We start from the raw sequence: 16,778 nt of genomic DNA, 5'->3' as shown, positions 1-16,778 counted from the left end.
ACATCTGGAAAGGCACCATCAATGCCGAAAGGTAAATCCAAGTTCTAGAACAACATATGCTCTCATCCAGACATAGTCTCTTTCAGGGAAGACCTTGCATTTTCCAACATGACAATGCCAGACCACTTACTGCATCAATTACAACATCAAGGCTGTGTAGAAGAAGGATCCTGAGGACTGAAATGGCCAGCCTGCAGTCCAGATCTTTTTTGTCGCATCATAAAGAGGAAGACCTAATTGAGCAACTAGAAGCCTGTATTAGACAAGAATGGGACAACATTCCTATTCCTAAACTTGAGCAACTTGTCTTCAGTCCCCAGATGTTTGCAGAATGTTATAAAAAGAAGAGGGGATGCCACACAGTGGTAAACATTGCCTTGTCCCAACTTTTTTTGAGATGTGTTGATGCCATGAAATTTAAAATCAACTTATTTTTCCCTTAAATTGATACCTTTTCTCAGTTTAAACATTTGATATGTCATCTATGCTGTATTCTGTTTTTATTCACAATTTCAAAATTTTTGGGGAATCGGGTTTTATATTTAGGCCTAATACGACATTCTGTTTACATGGTTAATAAAAATGATTTGTGATAGAAAATGACACTGATAGAATAATATCTGGTGAGTGCAGGTTTGAAGAAAATTAATTTCATTTTTCAGATTTCAAAATTAAATAAAAAAAGATGGGGATGAAACCCTGATTTTATGCTTCACAAAAACAAAAAAGGCTTATTTAGGCTATTCATTTATTTTATGTTTTTATGTGAGAATTAAGAATAAAAAAAAAAGTCTGCTTGCAGAGTTTGGAAGAATACAAATCATTAAAGCAAAAGATCTGCATTTATCTTAAAGTAATTAGTTATTTTCCTACATAGCTGCTAAATATAATTTTTCACTTGCTGCCTTTCCAACCTAAGGAAATAGGCAGCAGAATTCTGCTCACTTGTCGCCAATTCAGACGAGATCTGATAAAGCCATGGATTTACAGTAGGTACTAAGTGTATAGTTATTTCAACCCTGATACTACATCAATAATTTGATAACTGAAGAACGGCACACAGCAGTAGGTAAGCTAATGCTAGTTTAGACATAACACAAGGAATAAATTAATTTGTTTTATTTGTACAGATTGCAATGTAACTGTAAAATAATGTAAATATTTAACTTCGTAGTTCTGTGCATACAGTATTTGTTTACATGTGCACTAGAACTGTTTGTAAGTATTGCTACTAGAACTTACATTTCAAAGTACATCTGTGCAATAAAGGTGTTCTTTTCTATAAATTCAGTATAATAAAAGGGTGTAATATATTTAACTGATACAGTAATTGTCAGGTAAAATACTATTACAAACATTATTACAGTATATCAACCATTACCTTTTTAATTACATTGTTACCTTTACATTTTTTTAAATTTTTATATTGCAAAGCTAAATATATATTACATGCAGTACACGCATCTTCAAGAAACATCTAAAAATGCATCTCTTTCATCTTTGACCCTCGAACTCTAGCAGTCTGTTCTAATTATATTTTATCTCATTTTTATTTATTTATTCTAATTGCTAGTTTTTCATTCAACACTAGCTTTCTGTATTCTTTTTCAATTATTTTTTTATTATTTGTATTGTATGTGTGTATGTAGATAGATTGATAGATAGATAGATAGATAAATAGATAGTATTTAATAATTAATTATCTACTTAAAATGCCCCACATACCAAAACAAGTGGTTAGCGTGATTTCAAAGGACATTTAAACCATCTCTGATTTTTATTATAGCGTGTTGTATTGTTATTGGACATACTGTAACTATGCCTGTGATCGTTAAAAAAAAAAAAAACCGTATTCTTTATCCCCGCGAGGAATATGCGGAAGTGAGCGCATATTCCTTTGAAACTATCCACTGCGCATGCGCAAAGCAAGCAGGACGGCACCGTGGGAAATTTTTTTTTTTTTTTTTTTTTTTTTTTTTTTTTTTTGCCTTTATTTCAACAACATTACAACCAAACAAGGTACATGAACATATTTTCAAAAAAATAACCACAATTATTCAGCCTTGGTTGAGCATAACCAAACTTATAACCACAAACACATAAAAAAAATAAATAAATAAGAAATAAAAGAAAAAAACCAAAAATACCAAAAAAAAAAAAAAAAAAAAAAAAAAAAAAAAAACAATAATACAAAATGGGCTTTTAAATTAAATTATATAATTCCAACATAGAGGTCAGTTTAAGGGCTTTTTTATTCTTAACAAATTTTAAGGATTTATATAAAAGTTTTAGCTCATTACACCAATGAATAAAGTTGGGTTTAGATTTAAACCATCTGCATTTGTGAATAAAAAACCTCCCAAAACAAATAAGAGAATTGAGAAAAAATTCTAACTCTTTGTTTTCATGAAAAATACCAAACCTAACTACCTTCACATTGAATGGTGAAAATTCAACATCTTTGGAACATAACCAATTTTGCATCTCACTCCAAAAGAAGTGAACTGAATCACACCAAAAAAAAACATGCTCTAGAGTTTCAATACTTTTTTCACAAAAAACACAATCATTTGTATCAAAATTAAATTTTAACCTTAAAAATTCTTTGGTAGGGTAAATCTCATTTATAATCTTGAAGCACACCTCTTTAACTTTTGGAGGGAGGGGGTAAGACAAATAGTTTTTTCTAATTTTTTTAACTTCATTCCTATCAAAATCTTTAAGCACATATTCTCGTCTAATTGGGTTTGGATATAAAACCTGTGAAATCAACTTTCTAGTAACTCTATTAGAGCATTTTTTATTACAGAAATCATGACCTTCTAAGGAAAGCTGCCTCAATTCTGGGGAAACTTTGGAGTTCACAATATCTTCTTTAACAATTACTCTTAAAGCAACTGGAATGGCTCTAATAATTCGATTGTAAATATTAATGGTACATTGCAGTCGGAATTTCTCACAAAACTCTCTATGTAATAACAAATTCCCATTATCATCCAAAAAATGGGCAACAGCCCAAATCCCTTTGGATTTCCATTCCTCAAAAAAAACTGATTTTCTACCAAATTTTATATATCTATTATTCCAAACTGGAGTGTTATGAGGCGTAAAATTATGCTTAAACAATAATTTCCAATAAAGCAGGACTTGCTGATGGAAGTCGGAAAGTTTTAGTGGTAAAGAGGTACACTCAAAATCACAACGTAAAAGGAAATTAATTCCACCCAATTTTTTAAAAATTGCACTTGGGACAATATACCAAAAGGATTGATGATTACATATGAAGGATTTTAACCATTTTAATTTCAATACACCATTCATAACGTCAAAATCAATCGCATTTACTCCACCATCTTCATACTTTTTAATCATGTCATCCTTTCTTATGTACTGACATTTATTCCTCCAAATAAATTTAAAATTCATCTTATTTATTGCTTTAATCATTTTTGTTGAAATGGGCATGGAAAAGGCTGGGTAGATGAGTCTAGACAAACTATCCATTTTGGACAAAAGAACTCTTCCAAAGATTGTAAGATCCCTTTGCAGCCATCTATTCAATATCAATTTACACTTCTCTATGTTATTCCATACATTTTTATTCTCCATTGTTACTTTCTCTCTAGAGATAACAATCCCTAAATATTTTACTTCCTCCTTTATTTGAATATTAAATAATGATTGCAAAGGAAACTCATGTAAAGTTAACATTTCACATTTCTTTAAATTCAAATACAGCCCAGAAGCCTTAGAAAACATATTAACCAAATGTAAAGCTAAAGGAATTTGTTGTTCATTTTTTAAAAACAACGTTGTGTCGTCTGCAAATTGGCTTATTATAATTTGTCTATCCAACACTGATAACCCTTCAATACCATTATTTTTAATCAATATCGATAGCAACTCTGCTACTATAATAAACAATAATGGGGAACTACTACAACCTTGACGAATTCCCCTTTTAATAGGGAATCGTGTGCAAGTTCTATGTCTTAGAGCTACCGAACTATTAATATCATTATATAACATTTCAATTAAATTTATAAATCTTCTTCCAAAACCAAAGTGCTTCAGAGTTTTCAAAATAAATGGATGCTCTATCGCATCAAATGCTTTAAAGAAATCTAAAAAAATAAGAAATCCACTTCCCTGAACCACCTCACTATAGTCAAGTAAGTCTAAAACCAATCTAACATTGTTATGAATTGACCTTCCTTCTAAAAAGCCTGACTGTGTCTCACTAATTATGGTAGAAATACCTTTTTTCAGTCTAGCAGCAATAGCCCCAGAAAAAATCTTATAATCCGTATTGAGTAAAGAAATAGGCCTCAAATTATCTAAAACTCTTTTATCTTTGCCAGCTTTAGGAATAAGTGTAATTAATCCTTGCTTCATACTTTCTATCAACTCTTTCTTTTCAATAGCTTCTGCTAGGGCATTAAATAATAAAATCCTTAAATCCTTCCAAAAAAATTTAAAAAAATTATTAGTGAGCCCATCAGTCCCTGGAGATTTATTTAAAGGCAACTTCATAACAACTGAATCCAATTCTTCAACTCTAAGATCCGAATCACATAACTTTTTAAAAGAGTTATCAATGTGTGGAATATTGTTTCTAATTTTAGCAAAAAAGAGATCCGAGTCATCTGAAGAAAAATCAGAAGAATATAAATTAGAATAAAACAGAAACACTTCTTTTTCAATTCTTGTTAAATCTTTGCATTCTTCATTTCGGATCATTAAACTATCAATGGAGTTTCTTTGTTGTCTATTTTTTTCCAAATTACTAAAATATGAAGAGTTCTTTTCTCCATCCTCAATCCACCTGGCACGTGACCTTACAAAGGCCCCTTGTGCCCTCTCCAGATAAAGATGATCTAATTTATTTTGCAGCTCCATCAGCCTATTTTTTTCCTCATTATTTAACACAGGATTAATACAGCACAAACTTATTTCACGAATTAGGTTATTTTCAAAAATCTTTTTTTCTTTATATATTTTCTTAGAAAATTGTATGGAGAATTCTCTAATTTTAAATTTTAAAAATTCCCATTTGCTTACATTACAGTCAAAAGAATCATTTATCTCTATATTTCTAATCAATTCCTTAATTTTACTACAAAATTCTTCATTTTGTAAAAGATGGGCATTGAACTTCCAATAACCTTTGTTTCTAAATTGCTTACCTACAGGTTCTAGCACAAGATCAATAAAGCAGTGATCGGTTAATGGAGCTTTAAAAATTGAAGATTGAGAAACAAATTTTATAATATTGCTACTTACCAACCAATAATCAATTCTGGATTTGTTCTCCCCATTGGGTTTAAACCAGGAAAAACATTCAGCATCAGGATATAAATCTCTCCAAATGTCATACAAATTATTTTCGGATTTCAAAAATTCAATGGAAACATTAAGCCGCTGTTTGTTCAGTCTGGGAGGCCATCTGTCCTTCCACTCATCTGGAACCATATTCCAATCCCCTCCTACTATAATATTATCTGTTGGGTATTTTACTTTAGTTTCTGTAATCACCTCAGAGACATCTTCTATTAATTTCTGATTTTGAGCTGCATTGTTAAAGCCATAAATATTAAATAAAATGAAAAAAATATCATCAATTTTAAGTACCACCATTAGCCAATGACCATTACCATCAACTTTATAACTAATGACTTCCCCAGGACATTTGTTGAAACATATTGCCACACCTCCAGAACGGTTAGAACCATGACTGAAAAAAATCTTATCACCCCATTGATTAGTCCAAAAAGAGGTATCCGAGTCTGTTGAATGAGTCTCTTGTAAAAACAGGCAATGAACTTTTTGCCCTTTACAAAACAAAAACACTGCCTTTCTCTTTACAATGTCTTTCAAGCCCCTAACATTGAGAGAACCAAAAACAAATTTGGTCTTAACCATAAAACTCTACAACAACAAAAAAAGAAGAAAAGAATAAAAGCAAAAATTAAACTATAAAACACCTACTTGACACTCAGAATCTGCTTAACCTGTAAACTTACAATTAGAGCTCCAGTTGCCCAATGAAACAAAATTACCCACTGTCCTAAAATTAACACCTTATCCATCAACATTAATTATCTGCCGCCCTTCAATAAAGCCATACGGACCGCGAAAGAAAGCCTTCTTTCCTGCCCGTCTAGCTTGATCAATTTGAGGCCAGAGCTTTTGCCTTTCCTCTAAATCCTCACGAGGAAGCATCTCCGCGAATCGAATCCCTTCCTTTTTGCAGACTGGAGAATCTTTGCTTAGACGCCAGATTTCGTCCTTCACCCGTCTTTGTACAAATAGCACGATGACGTTCCTGTTTCTACTGTCCATCTTTCTTCCCAGCCGATGAACCACATCAACAGCTTCTTCCAGCTTTGGCTCCAAATCGGGTGCAATCTTACCAAGGGTTTGGATAACAACTGATCTGATGTCTTCGTCTTTTTTCTCTTCTATGCCTTTGATACGGAGGCACCATCTCATTCTGTATCTTTCATTTTCTCTAACCCTCACCTTAAGATCCCGGTTCTCCTTACGAAGATCATCATTTTGTAACTCCAAGTCCTTCACTCTTTTTTTGCACTCATTCACCTCTTCCGTGTTGAACTGAATCGCCTTCGTTAAGCTTGCAATCATAACGCTGCTCTGTTTGGATTGTTCGCTTAAATCCGCCAACTTCTCATCCACCCTCCTTTCCAGATTTAGAATCGCCTCCAAAATAGTTTCATTGGAGATTCCGGACTTCTCACCCTCAGTATTTGGCTTAGGTCTTTTTTCCGCAGATATCTTACTCGGAGTTGAAGGCAGGGAACCATTTCCACGTTCTCGTTTATTATTCACAACAATCTCCATTGCGTAATCATGCTCCATGTCTATCGCCTCATCTTTCTTTTCAACATTAAATGAGGAATCTTTGCCTTTGGGGTCAAGTTTTAGTTTGGCAGGTTTAACTAACTTTTGTGCGGACATTTTGATGTAAAACAGTAGGAACTGCTCACCTTAAAGTAACATTTGGGAACAACTGACACGAGCTTCGACAAACGCGTCTGCTCAACCCGCCATCTTCGCACCGCCTTCCGGCACCGTGGGAAATAGTTAGACCTACTACAACAAATAAAGAAAAATTTATAAAACGTAAATTTGATCCATTATTTCGTTTTGGTTTCCTTGTTTATTATATTTCCCGTTTCGAGCTGAAAGCAATGAAACAAACGTCAGTTTTTCATATTTGGTTCATACAGAAAAACAAAATATTGATTCGTTATTTCGTTTTTTGGTTTGCCAGATTAAATGGAATAATTGAATGATCGGATGATACACGGACTGTATTGACTGAACGGTCCTGTGTCGCCAGACGGCACCGAACTGAACCGCAGTCTCTATTCGCTCTGTGTTCCGCCCACTCGCAACATCGTGCTGCAAAATCTTACGTAGCTCTTGAACGGGATTCGGAGGCCGATTATTGAGTAGTTAACGAGCTAACTATTTTAAAAGAAACACAATCGTTCATCCTCTAGATGGCGCTTGGCAGCCCAAAAAACATATCCTCCGTTGAGATGCATTTAAGGTGAGACACTGCAGGGAAAACATAGTTTTTTCAAGCACTTGTCTGTCTATTTTGAGATTTTGGGCTTTTTGGTTTTTCTAACTAGTGGAAGTAAAACATCCAAAAGACACTAAGTGTTTCTTTTATACCACTTTATCGGTTTTTGTCAATGGATTACAATTACAATGCATATTTTTAAAGGCTCTCCAACACTGAGCCATACATATCCACTTCAGTAGCAAGTACAGACATCAAACTTTACATTTATATTCCTGTCTATATTCTCAAGGTTTTTACAGAAGGATTTGTTCATATATATTTTCCTTGAATATATACAACATTTTATTCCCCCCAAAATTGTTAAAATATATTGTTTTCTTGCTGTTCAAAGTATTTTCTGAATTATGGAGTGACAAAAAAAAGAAAAAATATTTGACTCTTATATGTAAAAAAAAAAAAATCAAACAAAAATGTCGAAACTGACTTCAGTTTTTTATGTATGCAAATTAGCGCATATTTCATTAATAATGAAATTTTTTTTTTTTTTGCAATAATCAATGTAATCAATCAACTGGGTAAGGTTATAACTATTAGGTTTTCACCTGCACTATTAGGTATTCACCTGCAGTGTCTCAATTAACAATTAATTAAATACATAAACATTATTATTATTAATTCGAATTGGCCTCTCAACCTGACCAATCACAGACAACCTGTGGAACTCGTCTAAGCCACACCCACTTATAGGACCCGTTGAACGTTCATTGGCATTCTACCCGCTCGTTCTATTTCTATGAGATCCGTGCACGCGCCTTCATCAGCATCAGCATCATCAGAAGCGCGCAGATCACGCCAAACAGCGCACTGGTTCATCAGCAGGCGTGTGACTGAAACACAAGATAATCGATATCAATACATCGCCACCTATGTGCGTTCTGCATATCTGACTCTCGTTTCTTTGGATCAGCGTTGGACCGTTTTGAGGGTTTCCCAGCGGGCGTCAGCAGTCAGTGTGGCAGAAAACGAGAGAGAAATTAGCGAGATCATATTTAATATCCACTTCTCCAGCGTCTGTGGATGGGCTGCGGACATCTGCATCTGCAGTCTCTGTTTTTGAGTCACTGAGAAGATGGCGGACAGGGCAGAGATGTTTTCTCTCTCCACCTTCCACTCCCTTTCTCCTCCGGGATTCAGGTGAGACACGCAGTAATTCTCTCGAGTGTGCGCAGGGTTTCCTTTCCTTCTGGCATGTTTATTCCTGTTTATGTGTCTGTGATGTCCTCAAACACATCCAGAGATCAGCATCAGCATCATCAGCATCCGCGAGCAGTGATGCTCAGCATCCTTGTGTTATTGATGTGGATCAGAAATAACGCCCTTGTTATTGTTTGTTTTTTTTTTTTCTTGTTTTTTTCCCCCGAGTCTAATTTAATGTGTATGTAAATCTATGCACTTATGTACATGAAATTAAGCGAAGGACGATTTATTTATTTTTATTTTTTTTCCTGGTATGTCATTGCCTGACGCATCCTCCCTGAGGTAGTTGGCATATACAGGAAAGGCCCACGCCCTGTTGTGATGCTCATAAATGCATTTTAATATCTGATCATACATTAGTGTTCCCATAATTGAGTAAATATATAGGAGTAATTCCAATGAACAGGACTTAATTGTGTCGCAGAACTCCTTGTGATTTGCACATAATTATTGGTATTAATTACAGGAACCTCTAATGTGTGTATTTATGTGTAATTTAAAGTGTTATCTCATTCTTCTTTCATCCGTTTCCTACAAGACACATACAATGGATTGTTTTTAAAAACACTTTTTATTGGCTAAGAGATGTTAATTAAGATTGAGTTTTGATATGCAGTGCATTAACTTGGCTAGCAGATAGTTCATTCTTGGCATATGAATGTGCATGGTACAACTTAGTATTAGTCATTTAAATGGATGAATAGTCACATCACATTTTGAAAACAGTGTATCCTCAGTTCTGTTTCATTGTAGAAATTGCAGTTGCTACTGTAAGGGGCCTATGAAACACAATACTCAGGTTTATTCAGACATATTAAATAATATATCTGACTTGAATACAAGCTGTTCATTTAGATTTCTAGTTTCCGCATTAAGTTCATTTTTAGGTTATGTGACAAAACAATTTTTATAGTGTAGATAATCAAAGTGCTTTAAGCAACTGTTGGTGCATTGTTTTTTTCACCCGTTATCTGTTACAAATTTGCTGAAAATGTACTCACCCTCAGGTCATCCAAAATGTAGATGAGTTTGTTTCTTCACCGTAACAGATTTGGAGAAATTTAGCATTATATCTCTTACTCATCAAAGGATTCTCTGCAGTGAATGGGTGCCGTCAGAATCCAAACAGCTGGTAAAACCATCACAATAGTCCACAAGTAAGCCACACGACTCCAGTCACTCTAACATCACTAACATCTTGTGAAGTGAAAAGCTGTGTTTAGAAACTAATCCAAAATTAAGATGTTTTTAATGTCAAACTGTTGCTTTCATTTAAATACAAGTCCTCTATCCATGATATTGTCTTATAGACAGACAGAGAGACGAAACAATCGTTCCACCTTTATACTGAACTAAATTTCCCTTGGTACTTGTGAGCAGACGTAAAACATTCTTCCTGCAGAATGAATGAAAAGGTTCTGGTGGGTCAAATCACACGTCTGACAGTCAGACAATCTCAGGTCAAGCGTTGACCAAAGGTCACATGCTGGAATAAGTCTTTGACAGGTTTCAAAAGCAAATGTGATGGTTTTGTTGTCAGCTCAAATTGATGTCCCTCTCTTTCTTTTTCTTTCCAGCTGTTTTTCTCTTAATGTATAATTCATTTCTGTAATCCTTTTTCTCTCATTGTTTCCCTTTTCAATGGAATTGTGGGTTTGTATCCTCTCCTTGTCCTCCCATGAACTTGTCATCTCTAAGAGTAGAAATAATGGACTGCAGTCTGCATTCTTTAATGCCTCAGGATGATGTTTTAAGAGATAAACTCTGTCTCTCTCTCTTCAGATCGAAGTAGCATTACTGGAATGATAAAAAGGCCTTGCACATTGTAGACATTTGTACATTGCATTACATCTCTGCCTCTCTGTTTATCATTACCAGGTTTAATGTATTAAGTAATTCATTGGTATGAATCAGTTTTCACTTAGAAATTGCTAAATTTCACAAATAATTACAAAATGACATTACAAAGTAACACTGAATTAAAACGTGATTTTTTTTTTACGTGAAAGTGAAGTTGTTAGACAGAAATAGTATTTTCATGTAAAACATACTCCAATAACCTTTGTTTTAACTGCAACTTCAAAAAAAGAAGAAAAAAAGAAAAACAATGTGAAGCATTAGTACACAGAGGAAGGGATTTTCCCATTTCTCATATGGTGTGTGGGTTGAATTGTGGAATGGATTTTCACTGACCAGGGAGCATAGCGTATCTGTGTGTGTGTGTGTGTAATACACATGGTTCAGCAGTACTCTTAGGTAATACATTGTTGTCTCAGGCCTGATGCTCTCTACAGAACCTGAAGGTATCTCAAATAGACACTGTATATGGACAGAATGAGACACACATAACACACAAACATACTAATGCAGTGAAGAATACACCCATGAAGCCTCCCCTTAAGCTGTTTATGTAAGTCTACAGCTGCTCTCTTTGAAATACAGAAATTCTATGAAAATGTTTGTGTGTGCATGCTGGAGCGGCTTTTGAAAATGAGTGTTTTATGTTTGGCAGCAAACATCTGCTTGGTTTCAGTTAGAATATAACTGCTGGTTGCAAGAGAAGTCAGATGTAGTAGGTAAAAACAAAAAAGCAGTTACTATGATTTCACTGTTTTTAGTGCAGTATAATTAGTAATGTGTAAATGACATACACCGTTCAGAAGTTTGGGGTTCGTAAGTTTATTTATTTATTTTAAAGAACTGATTTCTGTGTGAATATATTTTCAAATGTAATTTATTGGTGTGATGGCAAAGCTGAATTTTCAGCATCATTATGATCCTTCCGGTCCTTCACATGATCATTAAAAAAAAATCAGGTCGCTGATCACATTCCTTGATAAATACAAGGTTCAAAATATCTGCATTTATTTGAAATAGAATTAAAATGCTGATTAGAGATACAGTATGGTCACATGACATAGCATAGGAAAATGTTTAGTGACCTACCTGTAATCTAATAAGCGTGTCTAATCAGAATATTGATTGTGGTGAAAGGTTCACCTTAACTAAATTTCAGCTGTTTTGCTGTGAGTCACCAGACGTAATGTCATTATAGGAGAAGAGAAGCAATGTTTTGGCAGGGGGGTTCTGGTCTGATGTCACTTATGATGCTCTTAGAAATGGTTTTTGAAGCATGAGCTGTTATATAACATATTGAATGGTGTAGTATGACTTAAATTTAAATTGACACCCTGCTGTGTTTGTGGCCAGATTCACTGAAGCTAAGTAAACAAACTGAATTTATTCTTGATTGGGAAAACACCGTTTATGCACAATATATGTATATTACAATATTTGACCAAATGTGGCAGTCAACCAATTATAATCAGTTACTCTATAGATAAAAGTTCTAAATATAAATATTCACCCAACCCTAAAGAGACATATCAGTGGCTTTATCCTTTGTCCTTTCCCCTAAAATTTTAGCCAGTCTTTTGCAAAATCTCTCATGACTTGCCTAACCTTTGTCTTGCTCATTTCGCTCTCTCTCTCTCTCTTCCTCATTTACTGTTCTGTCTTTTCCTTTTCTATTCCTTTTCTCATAATTAATGGAAACACATAAAGTCAAGTACAGTGTGAAAGTCTATACTGAGTTTCCTGTGGTTTTGCTTCATTAGTGTCCCTTAATTCTCAATTCATCTTCTTTGTCTTTTAGAAGCAGAACTAGGGGTGTTCAGTATTTACAGGGATAACATCGTTGTTCTAATTATATGCAAGCTGACAGTATGTCACGAAACAACTTGAGAGTCCAAAAGCATTTACTGCATGATGAAGCTAAAATGCGGTTAGAATACCCATATAATTCAAGTTATGAAAGTATAAAAATGTTTTTTTTGTTTTTGTTTTATATTTATAAGATATGAAATAGTTTGTAGGTCTTCAACCCTGCTCCTGGGGACCTACTGTTCTGCAAAGTATTTTCCAACCAGCTTCTGCACACCTGGCCTGGAACAAGTGATCCTGAAGACCTTGTTTAGCTGGTTCCGGTGTGTTTGATTAGGGTTGAATTCTGGAGGAAAGTGGGTCCCCAGGAGCAGGGATGAAGACATATGATATAGTTGAGTAATATCACATGATGTAATATCACAAGAATGCTGTTTTCACAAATATCAGCGTATGAGCGCGGTCGCGAATGATATTGATTTTAAACCGTTCAACAAATAAGTTGATACTGAGTGAGTTATATTTTATTAATCAATATTGTTTGTTTTATTAATTTATTTTATAAAGGCGTTAGTTTTTAAGTGAAACAGCCAGTTTGAAAGAATCTTTGAACTTATGATTTTGAATTTTCATTGTATGCACCATTCCAGAAGTTACCATTGTTTGAAAATAAACCAGCTTGGCGAATAGATGCATGATTCAGCACATTAAGCCCACCTGTGGTGGGATATGGTTGTCATGGTGACAGCTGCAGAGGTGACCTCACCCTACTTAACCTGCCGTGTGTCTCCGAGGTGTTCTGTTAATGGTGTGACATCACCCCTTGCACAGCACAGCTGCCATGGCAACAGCCAATGATTGACAGCATGTCTGCGTCCCCCAGGGCCTAAAACATGCCCAACCTTTTGTAATTACAATTAATGGGTTTGAAATGGCCAACTGGTGGTTGCTGGGAAGATGAGAGAGCAAAAAAATTGGGCTTTGGGAAACATTAAAACATTAAGAAGCATTAAAATAAATGAGGTCATCAATAAAGAATCCTAATAAATAATCTCTTCATTTACAAGATTGATAAGGCTGTGTATGGAGAGGTTAAGAGTTCAGTGAGAAAACCGGTGTTTCGTCTTTGATTAATTATCTGAATCTGCATCTGGAGGTGGGACATACAGTACTAATCTTTTTGTTGCTGTGACTTAAAATTAATGATCTCGCCTATATGCTCTCGTCTTTAAAAAATTTATTTAACAATAAATAATCCATTCTTTATCATCAGAAAACAACGTGTTTGAGCATGCAAAACTTACTGAAATGCTAAAATTTCACCAAGGTGTTGCTATGCAGTTACTAAACTGCTCTGAATTTTTTGCATGTTACAATGTAGTTGATAGGGTCTCCTGGGTTTTTGCTAAGGTGTTGTTATGTGGTTTCTAGGGTGCTATGAGCAGTTTTTAGTGTCATTTGTCATTGCCAAAATATTTGTGTTTAACATACAGGTGTTTTGTGCATAGTAATGCAGTTTCTAGCATGTTTTGAGTGGTTGGTATGGCATTTCAATGTTTTTGCTAGGGTGGTTGTTCTGAGTGGTTGCTAGTGCATTGCCATGTGGTCTTATAGTGTGTTTTGTGTTGCAGTTACTAGCAGTTTGGGTGGTTGCTAGGTGACTCGAAGACTACCCCAAGTCTGTACGATATTCTGGTCCCTTTAATTGAGTTTACTTTTATCTTTTTTCTTTTTTTGCCTAAAACGTTTAATTAGGTAAAACTCACTTTGAATATCTTTGCCACTTACTGTAGGTTCATATGCAAAGCTAAATGGGTTTGTAGATGCACCCTATCATTAGAACTGCTGCTAGATCTGGTTTTCATAATTCATTTATCACTGAGTCTGTAACTAATATCATAGAGTGGTTTTGAGTCTAGAGCACTGCTTCTCCCAGGAGCTCCTGTACCGTCTGCCTTCAAGCCACAGGTTCGATCAGAGCATGGACTGTAAATGGAGATAGAGACCTGCTGTAGATCTGTTTTTTGAAGATTTTTATTGTGTATGTGTGTGTGTGTGTGTGTGTGTGTGTGTGTGTTTGAGGCACAATTTGGTTTAGATAGTCTTGGGTTGAAGTGGCATTGTACCCTAAAACACACACACATGCACACACTGGGGTTGACTTGCTCAGTGGAGCGACATTCTTCTAAATCCTCTGATATTTCAGTGATTAAACAGAAGCTCATTAAAAAGCATCTTCAAAGCACAAAATCCACTGTCTGGATCCTGGAAGTTTTTCTCTGGTATGTGGTATTATTTCCGCACTACAATGATTATTATTTCAGCACTAAAATCACTGTAAATGGTGCTCTGATTAGCATGGAAAGTTGACTGAGGTAGACATAGTAGCTTTTTCAGGAAGCTTTTCCAAACTTATAATTCTGTCATCATTTACTCATGTTGTTTCAAACCTGTCAAACACAGGAAATGTATATACATATTTTCTTTATGGGTTCTGTAGAAGGAAAAAAAGATGTCGGTGAGTTAAAGGGGATAATTAACCCAAAACTTTTTTTTTTTCTTCTGTTCAACACAAGGAGATATTAAAGTCGGTAGCCAAAAAGTTGCTGGTAGCCATTGACTTCCATAGTAATTTGTTAACGGCAACTGGTTACAGGCATTCTTCAAATTAAAAATATGTTCAGAATATTTTGTGTTCAACAGAAGAAAGTGTGGAACAATCTGAGGAGGAGTAAATGATGGTAGATTTTTTAATTATTATTTATTTATCTATTCTTTGAGAAAGTTTGAGACTTTTTGGAGCATCTGGGTAAAAGAAAATCATCAATAATTTTGCTTTATGAAGTCACAGAAAAGCAAACACAGCTTGTTAGAAGCATGACAAAAAATCCACTCACTTCTTGCTTAGAGGTGAGAAATAGTCGAAGTTCATCTTTCCAATATGGTTCTGTTGTGCTCCAGTAGAATAAAGGTTGCAATTTTTTGCAGTGTCGACAATAGCCTGCCATCCCTGATTATACCAGCCCGTCTCCTGTCCATTCATCTGGAATCTGACCCACAGGTTTCCACAGCTGTTTGCCTTTGAAAATTTTCCGATATGTTGATTCAGTGTTATTAAATACATACTGTACATTTTTAAGTCTAATCTTAATATTTAAACCTCCCTCTCTTTCTCTACACATGAAGTATATTTTTAAATGACAAAACATTTTACAGTGCAATTTTAATATTTAACGTCTAGATTTAACATTTAGACTGTTTGTTAATATCTTTTAGGCTAAACCGTCAACGGTAGAGAAACAGAACCTATATTTGCATAGTTGAGTAGAATGAAATCAGACAAAAAGGCCACAGAAATGTTAAAGAACAAGTACAACTACACTTTTGAACAGTCACTTAACCACTTCCTAGAACCCAGTACAGCTGACACTGATACTTGGTAGTGTCCACTTCTCCAAAAGCCACTTGACTCCCAAAATGATCTTTTCTGAATGAGCCTAGAAAGTTTAGACAGAAATTTGGATCACAGAAAAGAAGGGCTGAGCGAATGCCATTACTGATGTTATAATAAGACTTCTGAAATGGAGGCATTAAAGAGAGTTTATAGTGCTTGTGTAAGGCTTCATGTTAAATGCAGATTAATTCATGGTTTAGCATTTGTTTTGGAGGTATGATTTATTGATGAAATGATTTGTGGTTCTTAGAAGAGGACTGGTAACATTTTTGTCAGAATAGTTAGTCATGAGTTCAGCAGTGTTCACCTGTGACACAATAACCGGGAATAGCATGAGCATTGATATAAACCTTGAACAAAATGACTCATTATTGATGAATGCGATTCACTTAAAAGACTCTTGTGAGTAAAAAGGATACGAGTGCCAGCAGAGATGATCACAGAATACATTAAAAGACAAAAACAACACAAATGAGCAAAAGCTGCAATCAGGTATCAAGTATTTCGTCACAGTATAAATCATGTTTGCCCACATGAAGCTTTTTTTTTATACATAATATTGGTTTAAAAATTGAAACATCCTATGTCATAGTTTTCATCCTCTGTTAACTATTTCAGTTATTTTTGTAGCAATATTAGCTGTATCACTTACTAATTCAAGCATTACAACAGGGCCTTCTGTTTCTGATTCCACAGATATAAATATATTAAAAAATATATATATTTTCAGACAAGGGCACCCGGTAAACACGTCTCTCTCCTCCTCCCACTTTCTCTTGTTCTGTCTTGAATCCTCCATACATTACAGATCTGTGTGATTGTGAAAAGCTGCATTGCAGCACTGCTGTC

At 34.8% G+C, this 16,778-nt stretch overlaps 1 protein-coding gene across 2 annotated transcripts in view; it reads left to right on the top strand.

Moving 5' to 3' along the window:
• The window catches only part of LOC127934004 (C-Jun-amino-terminal kinase-interacting protein 2), a 46,780-nt gene that overhangs the window by 11,018 nt on the left and 18,984 nt on the right, over positions 1 to 16,778 (top strand). Inside the window, exon 1 of one of the 2 annotated variants that reach the window (XM_052531165.1) lies at positions 8,334 to 8,749. The exons of the other annotated variant lie outside the window; for it this stretch is intronic. Coding sequence (XP_052387125.1) covers positions 8,685 to 8,749 — 65 coding nt within the window. The 5' untranslated portion in view covers positions 8,334 to 8,684. Of the gene's footprint in view, positions 1 to 8,333; positions 8,750 to 16,778 lie in introns of those variants that run through there. 2 annotated transcript variants of the gene reach the window in all.

Source organism: Carassius gibelio, chromosome A18, assembly GCF_023724105.1.
Source record: "Carassius gibelio isolate Cgi1373 ecotype wild population from Czech Republic chromosome A18, carGib1.2-hapl.c, whole genome shotgun sequence".
In the NCBI taxonomy this organism is placed as follows: domain Eukaryota; kingdom Metazoa; phylum Chordata; class Actinopteri; order Cypriniformes; family Cyprinidae; genus Carassius; species Carassius gibelio.
The sequence above is the reverse complement of the archived record's forward strand: the minus strand, read 5'-3'. Positions and strand labels throughout refer to the sequence as shown.